Below are 16102 nucleotides of genomic sequence, written 5' to 3' on the forward strand. Positions count from 1 at the left end.
AAAAAAATTGTGCGGCTAGAATGAGTTTTAATATTACAATTGGCCTGTCTCCTATGCCCTTCGGGGGTCTGAGTTGGAAAAACTGCGCTATGTAACTTTGCTGGAGCGGCCCGGGAACTGAGCGGAAGTACTTCGACTTGCTTTCTGGCACACCTACCGCAAAAACAAATAGACCCCTCTCACGCTCCCAGGTACATTTGATTACTCTTACCTTCTCGGTTGACATAGCTTGCACCTTCTTAATCCTCGCCGGTTCGTCAACAAACGTGAAACGTGAAAGCGAAAGGGTGTTGTATTTACGACAGTGTAACCGTACATTACCTCCAAGCCTGTAGGGGGAGCTCCATAGTGGGCTTTTTGAGAAGTTACATTGTATTGCTTTAAAGGTAGGGTAGGAGATCCTGGATTTTGAGTCCAGCGAAGCTGCATTTTGAAAATACACAGGTCAAAAGTCCCAACCCTTTTCTTCACTTTCCCCCCGAAGGCACGCCTCTAGAGTACATGAACGCGCACGAGCACGAAGGTGCACGAGCGCTGTTCTGACAGCAAGCATCGATCGTTGCCGTATTTAGTATTTAGTATATGCTAACTATACGTTTAATAATGCTAGGTGCTAGCCAAGCTGGCTCTAGTTTAGCTTCCTGCCAAGCTTCGTTCACGGAGCAGGGTACGCACACAGGGGGAAGGAGGGGGAGGGAGGAGCAGATTGCAGTTTGATAGACGGTATCAGTATCCAATCATTGTGAACGGTCCGTTCACAATGATTGGATTATGACATTACATAATTGATAATACAGTACATGCTTTCATGCCATAACATACAGCAATACAGTCTTATCTAGACCAAATTACATGTGCCTAATGATAGAACGTTCATTTCCAAAGGACCAAAAGACTTGACTTGGCCTCGAAAAAAGTGACTTGTGAACATGTCTCGTCTCGTCTCGTCTCGTCTCCTCTCCTCTCCTCTCCTCTCCAGCGTTGACAGCTGGACTGCTGCTGCTCACACCACAGTAAAGCTTTTTTCGCTTATTTTGTTCACACGGCGCCATTTTTAAGAAGAATAACTAGGCTGGCGTTCATTCTCTTCCTCTTTCTTTCTCTCTCTCTCTCTATTTTCTCTCACAGACAAACATACAGTGTATCAGGTATGGTAACGCATTACAGTTTTTCTCAATTGCTAAAACACTAAACCCTATTGTCTGAACCAAATGCTCAGTTGCCTGAACCCACTGATTGAATCAATCACTCTTTTGGCAAAACCACAAGCTCTTTTCGCCTGTTTAGACACAACTTACCAACACATTTTCATTGTGATGCACCTGTGCTGCATAATGGTGAGCACAGGTGACAAAAGTGAAACACAATTAAAGCACAAGTGTCACCACTTGAACACAACAACTCAAAATTGATCACGCTTGTGGCTAATGATGTGAGGCAACATATAAGCCAGTTCAGAGAGCACTGGTTTGTGAGGCCCTACAATGGAAGGAAGAGTTCGTATGAGAGGAGGTCGAGGAGGTCGAGGAGGTCGAGGTGGTCAGCGAAGAACAGTAATATCTGATGAAATCAGAGCTACAGTGATCGAACATGTTCTTATCCATGGTATGACCATGAGGGAGGCCGGACAAAGGGTACAACCCAACATCAGCCGATTCACTGTGTCCACCATAATCAGAAGATATAGAGAAGAGAACAGGTAATTACCTTTTTTGACATTATAGTACAGTATGTAAATGTTGACAGCAATTACTGTATGACATACTGTACCACAGTATACTGTAAATATGTTTCAGTACAATCACTGTACCAATGTACTGAAGTATTGTAATGGAGGGTTGGTCTAACTGTTTGTAGGCCTAGTATTCCATGTATATTGTTTGTAACTGTATGTTCTCTTTTTGTAGAATTGAAAGACTGCCACATGGGGGTGGGAGGACAGGTATGTTCTCCCCACAACAAGAGACCCTAATTGTCGACATGGTCCGAGAGAACAATGCCATTAAACTTAGGGAAATTCAGCAGAAGATAATTGAGGACCATGTCAATTTTGAGGGTATCAACAGTGTCAGCCTCTCCACTGTTGATCGTGTCCTCAAGCGCAACAGACTGCGCATGAAACAGCTTTACAGAGTGCCCTTTGATCGCAACTCAGACAGAGTCAAAGAGCAGAGATTCCAGTATGTACAGGTTGGTATATATCCAGACACATTCAATGTTGATTACTCTTAGTAGTGATTTACTGTAGTGGCCTAAGTCACTTTTTCTGTATCACTTACAAAACTATATCTATTTCTACAGAGGGTTTTTCAACTGGATGCGATGGAAAGAGCCCATGAATACATTTACATGGATGAAGCTGGGTTTAATCTCACAAAGCGGAGAAGGAGAGGTCGTAATGTTATTGGCCATCGGGCCATTGTTGGTGTCCCTGGGCAGCGTGGTGGCAATGTAACATTATGTGCTGCCATCAGCAATAATGGGGTTGTCTACCATCATGCCAACCTGGGGCCTTACAACACTCACCAGCTCCTCATTGTCCTAAATAACATGCGGGATGCTCTGTTAGAGCAGCAGGATGAGCATCCCATCTATGTTGTTGTTTGGGACAATGTTAGTTTTCATAGAGCTCTCCAGGTTAGAGTGGTTCAATATGAACCCAGGTTTTCTCAATCTTTGCCTTCCACCGTACTCCCCTTTCCTAAACCTCATAGAGGAATTCTTCTCCTCATGGCGGTGGAAGGTGTATGAACGCCAACCGTACACCAGGGTAAATCTACTGGAGGCCATGGAACTTGCCTGTCGTGACATGGGTGTGGAGGCATGCCAAGCCTGGATACGGCATGCCAGGGGTTTTTTCCCCCGTTGCCTGGCCAGACAAAATGTGGCCTGTGATGTTGATGAAGTTCTGTGGCCTGACCCAGTACGGAGACATGATGCTGTGGCAGAGTGATCCCCTTATTTGTATATTTGTGTACTTTTTTTTTTTACATGGGCTTATTGCACACAAGATTTCAGTTTTTTTTCTTCTTTTTGTACAAGTGCTAAATGCACTGTTTTTTCGTTTTGCAACATATATTAAGAATCAACAATAAACATTTATTTCTCCAGCTTCATGTCCTGAGCATTGTGTTTTCTATTTTTCTATGTTGTGTTTAGTGACTGCTCAGTAGTGTTTTTCATTTTGATTGACTCGGGGCACAATTTGACAACATAGTTCAGTTTTGGGCACAGATTGAACTGTTGAGGTGAAAGTTTGGTTTTGCAAGAAGAGTCTGAGGTTTTGTGAATGTAGCTTGAAAATTGGGTTTTGTGTTCACAGTTTAGAGAAAAGTAGAGCAGCTTTCAAGAAATGTGTCTTAGCAATCGAGAAAAACTGTCTATCGTGGCACTACTGGCAACTAAAGAAAATAAGCACGAGCTGATCAGTGGCTAGATATGTATTTCTATGATAAATTGCGTAAGGACAAACAATAAAACGCAAGTTGCTACATGTGATGAGGGAATATGCTGAAATCCTCCCTAATATAATTCAGATGAATATACTTTCCTGGTTTGGCAAGTTACAAGACAATAAAATGTCTGGAGGCATTCTTAATTGTTGTATCATTTATTATATCTCAATGTTTTCTTGAAAATGTAATATTCTTCTGTGATTTTTAATTTTTTGGCTGTGAACTCTGTACAGTACAACTGCAAAAAATAACCCCCCCTCAGCTGCTCACTCTCCAAAGCTCCACATGTGTCGTGGACTTTCCAATAGTGCAGAAAATGTCACAACTTCCAGAATGTGTTTTAATCTCACTCATAAATATGGCATAATAGGAAAAGAAATACAAAATGAAAAGGTTCACTCAAAGCACAGGTGCTCTACTAGCCCTTTCATGGGTTGTCTCTTGGATCAGCAGGCTCTGATGGTGCACCCCTGTGGTCAGAGAGAGAAAGAATATTGCTTTTTACCAAAAAAATATGTAATTCATACACAAAGTCCCTCTGAAAGTGTCCTATGTCATGGTTATATATTGGTGAGGTGTGATTGATTGAATAGTGCTGTAGAGTTTTGTATTCATTAGATAATTGAAAATAAGATTTTTTTCATTAATCATTAGTGATGAAACTCTACATTAGGGGTGAAAAGATGAAGGAGAAGAAAATGAGCGACATGTGGTGAACATGTAGCTGCTTCTGTTTCTTTTCCACTTCTGTTTTTTTAAACCTGGGAAAAACCTCACCTGCTTCTATTCGAGTTAATTTATAAAATGTATACTGTTTTTAGATCCTCACCTATATCCCACCTAGTTTAGCTGAAGCATGCTCAACCATATACAACAGCAACTCAAAAAATTTGAATATCGTGAAAAAGTTCAATATTTTCTGTCAATCATTTCTGAAAGTGAAACTCATAGATTATATAGATTCATTACACAGAGTGAAATATTTCAAGCCTTTATTTCTTGTAATTTTGATGATTATGGCTTACACATAATTAAACCCAAAATGTTTTTAGCTGTACTAACAATGGTCCATGTAAGGTACAGTATATTTGCAAACTGAAACATGCACATACCCTGAGTAAGGTGGTGGCGGGGCATCATATTGTCCACTGCAATTCAGAGCCTCATTGTAGCTGGGTAGAGGTGGGGCATGGATCCCAGCTAGGGGCACCACCTCTGGGGCTGGACGCCCATCTCCTACCATTCTCACTGGCGCACTGGACCAGCAGAAAATACAACATACAGATATCAAACGTAGAACTGATCCAAGTTTAGTTATGTAATACACACATGAATGTGTTCAGTGGGCCTATCTTTGTCCTTTTGTGGAAAAAATGGTGACGCTACAAAAAATGTCAGCAGATCAGAGATCGGTATTCATATGACTCAAAGGATGATGAAATGCAAGACAGAGGTTTTGTTATCAGCAGAAGCAGTTGTTAGTGCCAGAAAGGTATTTGCTGTGTGGCCTGTTATTACAGTGCTATCATCCAGATCATTGTTAGTATTGGATTGACAAAGTGGTTGAGTTCTCATGGGTATATTGTGATTGGAAATTAATTCAATTCAGTTTAGTTTTATTCTTATTTCACCAAATAACAACAAATGTCATGTCGTGGCACTTCAAAGATACAATCCAGTTCAAGCCATTTAGAGTCCAATTCATTGTAATACAATCATCATAAAGAAAAAAAATGAAATAATCCAATTTATGAAATTCCAAATTAGTTCAATTCATACATACAGAGCCAATTCAAGTTGCCTAGCTGAGGAAACCAACAGATTTCCACACATTTCAACAGTTGCCTTGTGCACGCTCAGGATTGAAGATTGGATCTAAGTGAAGTTTCGTGCAATCTGTTAGTTTCCTTAGCTAGGCAACTTATTTTGAATCAACTCGGACTTATTTGGAATTTAATGAATTGGATTTGATTAAATTATGATTGTATTACAACGAATTGGACTCTAATTGGATTGTGTCTTTGAAGTGCCCTGAGATTACATATGTTGTGAATTGGTGTTATATAAATTAAACTGAATTGAATTGAATTGATTTGGTGGGCCAAAGGCAACATTTTACATAACATTTCTTGGTTAGCATAAAATGTTTCTCAGGTATAGCTCCACTTATGAGTAAACTTACTTGGCCGACCTCCTCCCATTCTTTTTCTTGCTTTTGTAGAAGTAAATTCCCAGTACAGTGGCAATAACAGCTGTCACTACTATAGCTGAGATCCCAGCCACCAAACCTGACACATCGACTCTGGGTGCATATGCTTCAAAGACAAACAAAGACATAATTATAACCACTGTCTCTAATATAGTTCTCATACCAGTCAGTCAGCAAGTCGTTCCCTTATCACCACAGGGTTTGGGAAGATACGATTAACTTATACGATTACTAGGCAAGGCAAGTTTATTTGTAGAGCACAATTCGTACACAAGGTAATTCAAAGTGCTTTACAGCTACATAAGATCACAAGACGGCAAATAAAATCATTCCAAAAAACATGAAAAATAATCATTCATTAATTCAATTAAAAGCGAAGAGTGCAGTACTACCATTATGATGAGTATGTATACATTGTTAAGCATTTATTTTCAAAAGGAAAATTTAGCCCTATTTGGACGGGACTAGTTTAATGGGGGGACCTGGGGTAAAGTAATAATAACCGGGAAATCTAGTCCCGTCCGAACGCGCCATGTCAGTAAAGATAGCGGAGTATGTCGGTAAACTTTGCCGAGAATTCTACCTCCTGTGAAACGGTCCGGAGTATCTACCATAGGTAATACTAATCCCGTGCGAATGCGAACTTCGGTAATAAGTACGGAATATGTCGTCACATCCTTTTAAAGAGAGAAACAATTAGGTGTGTCTGTTTGCAAACATGGAGGTTCTGGATGAAGCGCTGCTTGCAAGCACGCATGGTCGGCGCCATGTCTGTTTACAGATGGGGTTTACGGAAGTGAAATGAAGACGTGCATGGCATCCAGGATGTGACGGTTGTGCATAACCAACAACTCCTCCCATGTTAGATGAATATTACAGGGATTTCTTGTCCCGTCAGAATTGGTCATTTCTTCTCCCTGGCGTCGTCTGGTTAACCAACATTACCATACGTCCCCCCATTAAACTAGTCCCGTCCGAATAGGGCTTTAGACAAATGAGCCTAACACAAAGATTTGAAACCTAGATTATAGAGTAATGTTAAGATTTTCATTACCTTGGCTGTTTACATATTCTTTCCAAAACGATTCCTAAAAATTGAAGCAAAATTTTAGGTCAGAATCCTCCTTAAGAAACAAATACAAGGCAAAATGTTTTGTATGTTTAGTTAAAAGTTTTGGAAGTTAAAGTTAAAAAATATATGCTTATCTCTGTCGCTGCAAGAGCAAAAAAATGCAACAATAAGTACAAGGAATTTGTTAATTACTTCTGGTTGACCAAATTCTTTAAACTATTCTAGGAAATGATTAATGTTATGAACTCCCCAGCTGCTGGGGTGATGCCAAAGTCAAGTTTGAAATTAGAATTTTGGTTTAGGTAAGATCAGAATGAGTGACTCTCCGAGCAGCATTACCGTTTTGATGTCATCTTCGTAAACCTCTCTGGCCTCTTCATAGCTGCACTGCTCTTCATAGCACTCCCTCTCCAGGTTGTCTGTCACCAACAGCTCAAAGTCCCAATGATTATAGAGCAATGATCGGGACAGGAAGGATGCAGCTGACTGTTCATCCACTAACACTGGATCGTCTGCAGGATGTAAATTATTTCCACTCATATAAAATATAGTGCAGAATAACAGTAAGACAACTTTCATAAAGTGACACAGACTTTTAGACACTAAAAATGTTGGCCAAAATACCAAAGCATTAGTCATTTTATAAACATTGCATGTACATCAGAAACTAGTGGAACTGTGACGAAGCACCATAAAACAAAAGTGAGAATGTATAAACAGATGAAAAAACTAATTTGATTTCTTTCATTGCACCATGTAGTTTCAAGACCACAAAAGACAAAAAAATTGTAGGTCACTTACTGAAGATTCCAATGTCAAACTTTAAGAAGTGAGGTCACATGTTGTTCTGTTGAATACAATATTCTGCTTCAGTTCCCTTCTTTGTTTGGATTAACTACTGTCCATTTCCTTTCTACTTCCTGTATAAATAAACCTTATTTTCCTAGAGGGAACCTCTCAATAAAGTCCTATCTATCTAAATGTGTTAGGAACACTGAGATGCTACTAAGAACAGTTACATTTTCCTCTGAAATATGGAGAGACATTATTATCATAATTGTCACAAATGTGTATTACATGCTTTACAAATATGCACAAAAGACTTAGCTGTATGTTGGATACTTGCAAATATTTGTCCTAATTCACAAACAAATGCCAAGCAATTTTAAAGAATAGTTATAAGAGTTTACATTGTAAACTGAACAAAATGAATAGTTTATTGATATTTTAAAGTGACCATCCGGGATTTTGGACACAGGATCTCATTTCCGAGTCAGCCAGGGTGTAAGAAATGTGTCCAGAACGTTTTTTTTGCATTCCATGCAGTCCTTGTGAAATCCCATATCCCTGTTGCTAAGCTAGCGAAAGTGAACGGCTATGCTCTAGCCTGTCCCAAAAACAGTCTTATCCAGTTTAAACAACATTCAAAACAAAACCGTAATTATGCCAGGCTCCGAATGTAAATGTTTGTCTTCATATAATGAGGTTTGAAATAAAACCGACCTAGCACTGCCTGGATTTTAGAATGTTGAGGGACTATTTTCTCGGGGTCAGCGGAATTTTACCTCGCTGTCTTCAGTTGTGATGTAACCACACTGTCCTCAACAGGGAGCCGCAAGAGAGATTGATGGTGATCAAACACAATTGCAAGGTTGGTTAACTTCCTAAACGCCCCATCAACACATATATTTGCATCGATAACCTGCCATGATAATTGAGTTGCTTTCAGTGTTAAATAAATAGGTTTAGAGTGTTTTCGGGGCAGGCTAGAGCATAGCCGTTCACTTGCGCTAGCTTAGCAACAGGAACACGAGATTTCACAAGGACTGCATGGAATGTAAAAAAAACCACCTGGACACATTTCTTACACCCTTGCTGACTTGGAAATGAGGTCCTGTGTCCAAAATCCCGGATGGTCACTTTAACTCCCAGTAACACAAGAGTGATTTCACATTTGAAAAGCTTCTTGTGCATAAAATGGTTTGAATGTGTGTGCACACAAGGCCTGATCAGCTGGTGAAAAACTGGGCCTTCTTGGATTATTATTTCCCCAATTATTTTTTTTCAAGGTAGGAGAGATGTTTGCTGACAAAATAAAACAGCCCATTACTCCTTGATTAGAAGACATGGAACTATTAATGATATTAAAGATTTGAAAAATGTTAATATAGAGATTAATGCAATTGTGGATTGAATAAATGTAAATATGTGGTTGAATAGTCAAAAAATATTGCCTCCTAAACTCGTACCTTTCATCCCAATGACGGACGCCATGGGATTAAGGAAAGATAGTAGGTGAAGTTAGAAAAAGAGAATTCCATCACCCTTAGCTGTGATGTCGGTCTGCACTGAAGCAGTGAAACTAGAGCTGCTCAATAAATAATCTACAATAAGTCCTTCAGATACTTTGTCTATTGGAATCTTATTAGATTATTAGACAAAAGTTATTGTTACCGATAGGAAAAAATTGTTTACAAAAACACTTTGTTTTAATTCCATGTGCAGCAGTTCTGCTGTTGATTCCAATTGTGCACAGCAGGGGTGTAGCACACTATCTCAATGGTGGTGACCTCACTGAGGTCAGAGGGCACCTGGGAAAAAAATGCAGGAAGAACAACAGAATGCGCTCTCTGAATGTAGGCGATTGCAAAGGCTAGCAGTGAGGGAATTCTATTGTAATCCTACGCTTTTTAAAAGTTAGTTCGCACAATATCCTCAGATGTTGGTTCAGTTTTACCTGATGCAGTCCATGAGGTAGGAGCGCCGCTGGATACAGCTTGAAAACATTGCATGTGTTAGGTAGGAAATGTTTTTTGTTTTTTTTTATATTTCCAACATTTAATATGTATTTCAGTTAAAGTGTACATATTGTGTGTAACGGATGTTTAGTGACATATTCTGTACAATTGCCGAAAAGACATTTAATTTCTGTTTGACCATTTAGGTACCACTTCCGTTTTTTTGTAAAGCATAGAACATATTTTGATTTTGTGGTATTTTTTCTCAATTATAGTAATAAAAGTTTTTCATTATGTACTTTTTTTTTTTTTTAGATATGCACAACCACTGTGCGAAGCCTTTTATATTATTCTTGAAAATCATTACATTCCGGAAAGGGAGAAAAGACCCCACGAAAAACTGTATTTGTAGTTGTTTGGGTGTTCTTATCCCGGTTTCATTATCTTATATATCATATTAGAGATAATGTAAAATATTACTTTATTAATGAGGTTTGTTTTTTAAAAAGGACAGAAAATGAGAAAAAAAAGTGAAATGTAGGAAGTTGTGTTGTCACAGGTTTGTCACACCCTTTGTCATCTTTATCCACACGAATCACAATTAGCATGACTGGATGAAAATCATTAAGAGTCGCTATGAGAGCTACAGCCTAAAGGAATCATAGAATGGAATTATCTCCTTTCTTTTATAAAGAATGATCCAGTATATTCTATGCTAACGGAGATCTTGAAGGAAGTGTTGGTGCTTCGTTCCTTAGCATTTGGAGAATTCTAACAGCTCTTATCATGGCTGCCACTTATACTTCTGGTAATTTCACTCAGCTAGGAAGGTTCCTAAGCAAAAGAGACTGTTTGACTTGAGCCATGGTTTAAATATGCTACTCCTAAATGGTGTGTTTGTTGTTCTGTTGAGAAAGCAGCCAGTCAAATCAAGCTTGAGAACATGGACTGCCAATCAAGCCAAAAAAAAGCAGTCAATAGAAGCAATTGATTGTTTTGTATTTGTTATTCTTTTTACACACGAAAATTTGTGCTCCGCTTTTAACCCATCCAGGTTGGCACCTGTTGACACGCACATGCACGTGCACGTGCACATGCACAGGGTCACACACTCAGAGAGACAGATGCCAACCTGGAGCGGTGGGCAGCCATTCAAGGCACCCAGGGAGCATGAGGGTTTGGTGCCTTGCTAAAGGGCACCTCAGCCATGACAAGGAGGGGGACTGACACCCCTCCAGCTGTCAGTTCCACCAGTCTTTTTCTGAGTGGCGAGAGTGGGAACTGAACCTGCCAACCTTCTGGTTATTGGACAACCGACTCTAACCACTGAGCCACAGCCGCCCCATTGTGGAAACATCAGGGAACACTGACACAGTTTACACAATTCAATTTGTGTAGTTTACCCTGATACCAGGGGTGCATTCTCACTAGCTGTTTGGTCCAGATCAGAGCCCGTTTCCTCGGATAGTCCACTTCTATGGGCAGGTGTGAAAGCTCATTCGGGTGCTAAATTCTGGGTGTTGTAGGTCAAAATGTGCCTTTACACAGTTGTATGAAAGTCACTACAACCAAAACTGATTTATTTGAATGAAGAGGTATTGAGGTATCATTGGAAATATTTGATTTAAGAATTATAATTGCGCTGGAAAGTGTGTGCGAGTAGTTTACACACTTTTCAGAGGATGGGCCACCAACATGTCCCACTACTGCATCTGGTCAGCTTGCTGCTGCCATAATCTGTTTCTCTTTTGTGTGTGTCATAGTCCTTGGAAATTTGTGTTCTGGTCACTTCCTTATTTCATTTTGTAAAACTATATTAACACTGAATATTGTTCAGTGTTACAGTGAACAACTGAATATTTTCAGTTGTTCTTTTGTCAGATCTTTTTCATGTTGCACGTTGTTCTGTTTTTTCTGAATTTTCCCATCAATCACCCTGCTTCCCCTCAGCTGCCACCAAAGGAAGGAGGCGAAGCTCTAGGACACCTCCCCTTGCCCCTTTACCTGAGCCAACGTCTTCGCCTGTGCTACCGTTGGCCGATATTTTGCCAAGGAATGCGTGTTTACCGAGAATTGCATGGCCACTGCGGGAACGCGCACAGCTACATAAACGGAACCTATAGGTTATTGTTGCTCAATGCGATGATTTATGAGGCGATTTACGGGTGAAAATCGATTTGCAATTCTTTGTAGGTTTCACTCATGTTTATGCGTCCTCTGGAGTCTTTAGTTTACAAACATTTAGAGGTATTCCACTGAGAGAAACCTTTTTAAACTTCATCTGAACATTTCTAAAGTCAAACCTTTTTTCTGTCCCCAGTGTGTTTGGTTTTTCTGCCACAGTAACACACTCATGAAAAATCTATCGGCTATCTACAGCATTCTTTGATAATGCATTAAGGCTGATTTATGGTCGCCTACGGAGAGCCCTCTTCGTCAACGGAGACCCTCCCGGAGACGCTCTCCGTCCCTTGCGTGCGTCGGCCAAAAGTCCAATCTATCCGTCGAGGTGACGGAGACGGCAAGGGTTGTGATTGGTCGGCTAACAACATAACTTCCGGAATCACTTTTCCGGTTTAGCTCCTTCCTCTCATAACATCAACACCGCCATTTTACAAGAGTTTACTGTGTGCCGGTCAACATTTGGTCAAAATTATTTGCATTTCAAAATCAATAAGCTCCAACAACAGTCTTTCTCTCTGGGTCGCCATCGTTCACTGTGAGGAGTGGAACAGAGCCGAAAGTTAGACAATCAATCAACGACTTTCACGATAGGACGTCGTGAGATTGGGTCGTTTAACGTAGCGCCGCCTACTGATTGGGAGGTGAATTGCGTGGCGTATCCGACAGCCCGACGGAGAACTTCGAAAGGACGGAGACCTGACGGATAGTGACGGAGAAGCATACTGAGGCCTTTAGGCAATGCTGAGCTTGAGGTTGTAGAGATTTCCATCGCGTCTTTTAAAGCCAGTATGTAAATTACATGTATGAAACTCCCAATGCTGGGTCTAAACAGACCAATGGGGATGTAGGAAACAGAATTTGTCCGTGTTTCACCGCAAGGAAATGATGCATTACTCAGCAGTGCAGATTTTTTAGGGTATTTTGAATTAATACTGACACTAATTAAAGTCATGAGAATGTGGGTATGGAATTTTGGTCTCATTTAGGATCTTTGTTTTTATTTGGTCTTTGCCTACAGTTGGTGGATTTTCAGAACCACTGACTTTACCAACTTCATATTCTGCAGAGAAGACAAGTACTGTAAGTGTGAATATCAAGCAATAACTATATATTGTTTCAGATCACCTGAAATATTCAATTTTATGATTAGAATTGCACTGGGAAATATATACAAGTCGTTTATACACTTTTCAGCAGATGGGCCAGCGGGATGCCCAACCACTGCATCTTCTTGTCAGCTTGCAGCTGTTTATTTTTGTGTGTGTGTGTGTGTGTGTGTGTCACTAGCCCCTTTCACACTGCGACCCGCTATCTTAGCGGGTCCAAATTGCACCTTCGACCCGCGTCGAGCAATGTGAACGCTTGGCGTGTCAGGGTGACCCGTGTCGCCTGAAGCCGAGTTCAGGGGGCGTTGCCTAGTGGCAGAGCGTCACACGAAACACATAAAATGCTGGGCGTGTACAATGACGTAGGCACAAGCCATGCGTCGGAGGTAGGGTTAAATACACCTGTCTGCATCAAATTTTTCAAACAAACGATGGCGGGACACCTTGAGAACTCATTTTTGCAATGCAGTTCATGGAGATGTTACTTTACGGTGCGTCTTGCTGCGTGGGAAATCGCGCTCTCCCATCTTTCTCGCCAGCCCTTCCAGCAGAGGTCCATCTTTCACCGTCCCCGAAATGTGGCGGAAAATAACGTCCTCTGCTCGGGGGCTGAGGAGCTCGCGGACCTCCTTGTCTCACCATTTGGCCATATTAAAAAATGTCTCCAACTTGATGTAGGCTAAAACAGAGTAGAACTTGTCCTCACCTGTGAGAGGCGTCTGGCTGCAGACCTGCACTGTCAGGACCCTTAGTTGCAGACATGCACTGTGACGTCACCTGCACTGTGAGGACCCAAAGCGACAAGCGAGGAGCACGTATTTTTCGTTCCCCATTTGAACTGTGGAGATGTCGAGGTGAGTAAAAGTCGAGTGAAAACAACTCTTTCTTTCATGTGCGCCTGTACATTGGGGTTTACCCCGGTAGACGAGAGGGTAGCCTCCCTCCGCCTTTGGGTGGGGGGACGGGTCCTGACTGTTGTTTGTGCTTATGCACCGAACAGCAGTTCAGAGTACCCACCCTTTTTGGAGTCCCTGGAGGAGGCACTGGAGAGTGCTCCTCCGGGAGACTCCCTCGTCCTGCTGGGGGACTTCAATGCTCACGTGGGCAATGACAGTGAGACCTGGAGGGGCGTGATTGGGAGGAACGGCCCCCCCGATCTGAATCAGAGTGGTGTTTTATTGTTGGACTTCTGTGCTCGTCACGGACTGTCCATAACGAACACCATGTTCAGGCATAAGGGTGTCCATATGTGCACTTGGCACCAGGACACCCTAGGCCGCAGCTCGATGATCGACTTTGTAGTCGTATCGTCGGACTTGCGGCCGTATGTCCTGGACACTCGGGTGAAGAGAGGGGCGGAGCTGTCAACTGATCACCACCTGGTGGTGAGTTGGCTCCGCTGGTGGGGGAGGAAGCCGGTCAGACCTGGCAGGCCCAAACGTATTGTGAGGGTCTGTTGGGAATGGCTGGCGGAATCCCCTGTAAGGAGGAGTTTCAACTCCCACCTCTGGCAGAGCTTCAACCATGTCCCGGGGGAGGTGGGGGACATTGAGCCCGAATGGGCCATGTTCCGTGCCTCCATTGTTGAGGCGGCCGACCGGAGCTGTGGCCGTAAGGTGGTCGGTGCCTGTCGTGGCGGCAATCCCCGAACCCGCTGGTGGACCCCAGTGGTGAGGGAGGCTGTCAAGCTGAAGAAAGAGTCCTATCGGGCCTTTTTGGCCAGTGGGACTCTGGAAGCAGCTGATGGGTACCGACAGGCCAAGCGGAACGCAGCCTCGGCGGTTGCTGAGGCAAAAACTCGGGCTTGGGAGGAGTTCGGGGAGGCCATGGAGAACGACTTCCAGACGGCCTCGAGGAGATTCTGGTCCACCATCCGGCGGCTCAGAGGGGGGAAGCGATGCACCGTCAACAGTGTATGGTGAGGGCGGGGCTCTGCTGACTTCAACTAGGGACGTCGTGAGTCGGTGGGGGGAATACTTCGAGGGCCTCCTCAATCCTACCGACACGCCTTCCGATGAGGAAACAGAGTTGGGGAGCTCGGACGTGGGGCCTCCCATTTCTGGGGCTGAGGTTGCAGAGGTGGTCAAAAAACTCCTCGGTGGCAAGGCCCCGGGGGTGGATGAGGTCCGTCCTGAGTTCCTCAAGGCTCTGGATGTTGTAGGGCTGTCTCGGTTGACACGCCTCTGCAGCATCGCATGGACATCGGGGGCAGTGCCTCTGGACTGGCAGATCGGGGTGGTGGTCCCCCTCTTTAAAAAGGGAGACCGGAGGGTGTGTTCCAACTATAGGGGGATCACACTCCTCAGCCTCCCTGGTAAGGTCTTTTCGGGGGTACTGGAGAGGAGGATCCGCCGGATAGTCGAATCTCGGATTCAGGAGGTGCAGTGTGGTTTTCGTCCTGGCCGTGGAACAGTGGACCAGCTCTATACCCTCCGCAGGATCCTGGAGGGAGCATGGGAGTTCGCCCAACCGGTCTACATGTGTTTTGTGGACTTGGAGAAGGCGTTCGACCGTGTCCCTCGGGGACTCTTGTGGGGGGTGCTCCGGGAGTATGGCGTGCCGGACTCCTTGATATGGGCTGTCCGGTCTCTGTATGACCGGTGTCAGAGTTTGGTCCGCATTGCCGGCAGTAAGTCGGACATGTTTCCTGTGAGGGTTGGACTCCGTCAGGGCTGCCCTTTGTCACCGATTCTGTTCATAATATTTATGGACAGAATTTCTAGGCGCAGCCAGGACGTTGAGGGGGTCCGGTTTGGTGACCTCAGAATCGGGTCTCTGCTTTTTGCGGATGATTTGGTTCTGTTGGTGTCGTCAGGCCGTGACCTCCAGCTCTCACTGGAGCCGTTTGCAGCCGAGTGTGAAGCGGCTGGGATGACCATCAGCACCTCCAAGTCTGAGACCATGGTCTTCGGCCGGAAAATGGTGGAATGCTCTCTCCGGGTCGGGAATGAGATCCTTCCCCAAGTGGAGGAGTTCAAGTATCTCGGGGTTTTGTTCACGAGTGAGGGACGAATGGAGCAGGAGATTGACAGATGGATCGGTGCGGCGTCTGCAGTGATGCGGGCTCTGCACCGGCCCGTCGTGGTGAAGAAGGAGCTGAGCCAGAAGGCGAAGCTCTCGATTTACCGGTCAATCTATGTTCCTACCCTCACCTATGGTCGCGAGCTGTGGGTAGTGACCGAAAGAACGAGATCGCGAATACAAGCGGCCGAAATGAGTTTCCTCCGCAGGGTTTCTGGGCTCTCCCTTAGAGATAGGGTGAGAAGCTCGGTCATCCGGGAGGGGCTCGGAGTAGAACCGCTGCTCCTCCGCATCGAGAGGAGTCAGATGAGGTGGCT

At 43.5% G+C, this 16102-nt stretch overlaps 1 protein-coding gene and 2 long non-coding RNA genes across 5 annotated transcripts in view; 2 read left to right on the forward strand and 1 right to left on the reverse strand.

Moving 5' to 3' along the window:
- The first annotated feature begins 1562 nt into the window (after window positions 1-1562).
- Window positions 1563-2570, forward strand: LOC142371958 (uncharacterized). Its single transcript, XR_012768148.1, has 3 exons — window positions 1563-1699; window positions 1908-2190; window positions 2302-2570. It is a non-coding gene; the product is annotated as an uncharacterized LOC142371958 (long non-coding RNA).
- Window positions 2571-3591: 1021 nt separating this feature from the next.
- Window positions 3592-16102, reverse strand: part of prrg2 (proline rich Gla (G-carboxyglutamic acid) 2) — a 16003-nt gene continuing 3492 nt past the window's right edge. For both annotated transcript variants that reach the window (XM_075453556.1, XM_075453557.1), the window contains exons 3-7: window positions 7076-7248; window positions 6719-6752; window positions 5638-5770; window positions 4568-4711; window positions 3592-3925 (exon numbers count right to left, since the gene is read on the reverse strand). In XM_075453556.1, coding sequence (XP_075309671.1) covers window positions 3883-3925; window positions 4568-4711; window positions 5638-5770; window positions 6719-6752; window positions 7076-7248 — 527 coding nt within the window. In that variant the 3' untranslated portion in view covers window positions 3592-3882. The remainder of the gene's footprint in view (window positions 3926-4567; window positions 4712-5637; window positions 5771-6718; window positions 6753-7075; window positions 7249-16102) is intronic.
- Window positions 8322-16102, forward strand: part of LOC142370997 (uncharacterized) — a 9130-nt gene continuing 1349 nt past the window's right edge. Inside the window, exons 1-2 of one of the 2 annotated variants that reach the window (XR_012767944.1) lie at window positions 8322-8387; window positions 12677-12738. This is a non-coding gene — a long non-coding RNA (uncharacterized LOC142370997). The remainder of the gene's footprint in view (window positions 8388-12676; window positions 12739-16102) is intronic. The other variant, XR_012767943.1, reaches the window with a different exon arrangement.

Source organism: Odontesthes bonariensis, chromosome 21 (assembly GCF_027942865.1).
Source record: "Odontesthes bonariensis isolate fOdoBon6 chromosome 21, fOdoBon6.hap1, whole genome shotgun sequence".
Taxonomy (NCBI): Eukaryota; Metazoa; Chordata; class Actinopteri; order Atheriniformes; family Atherinopsidae; genus Odontesthes; species Odontesthes bonariensis.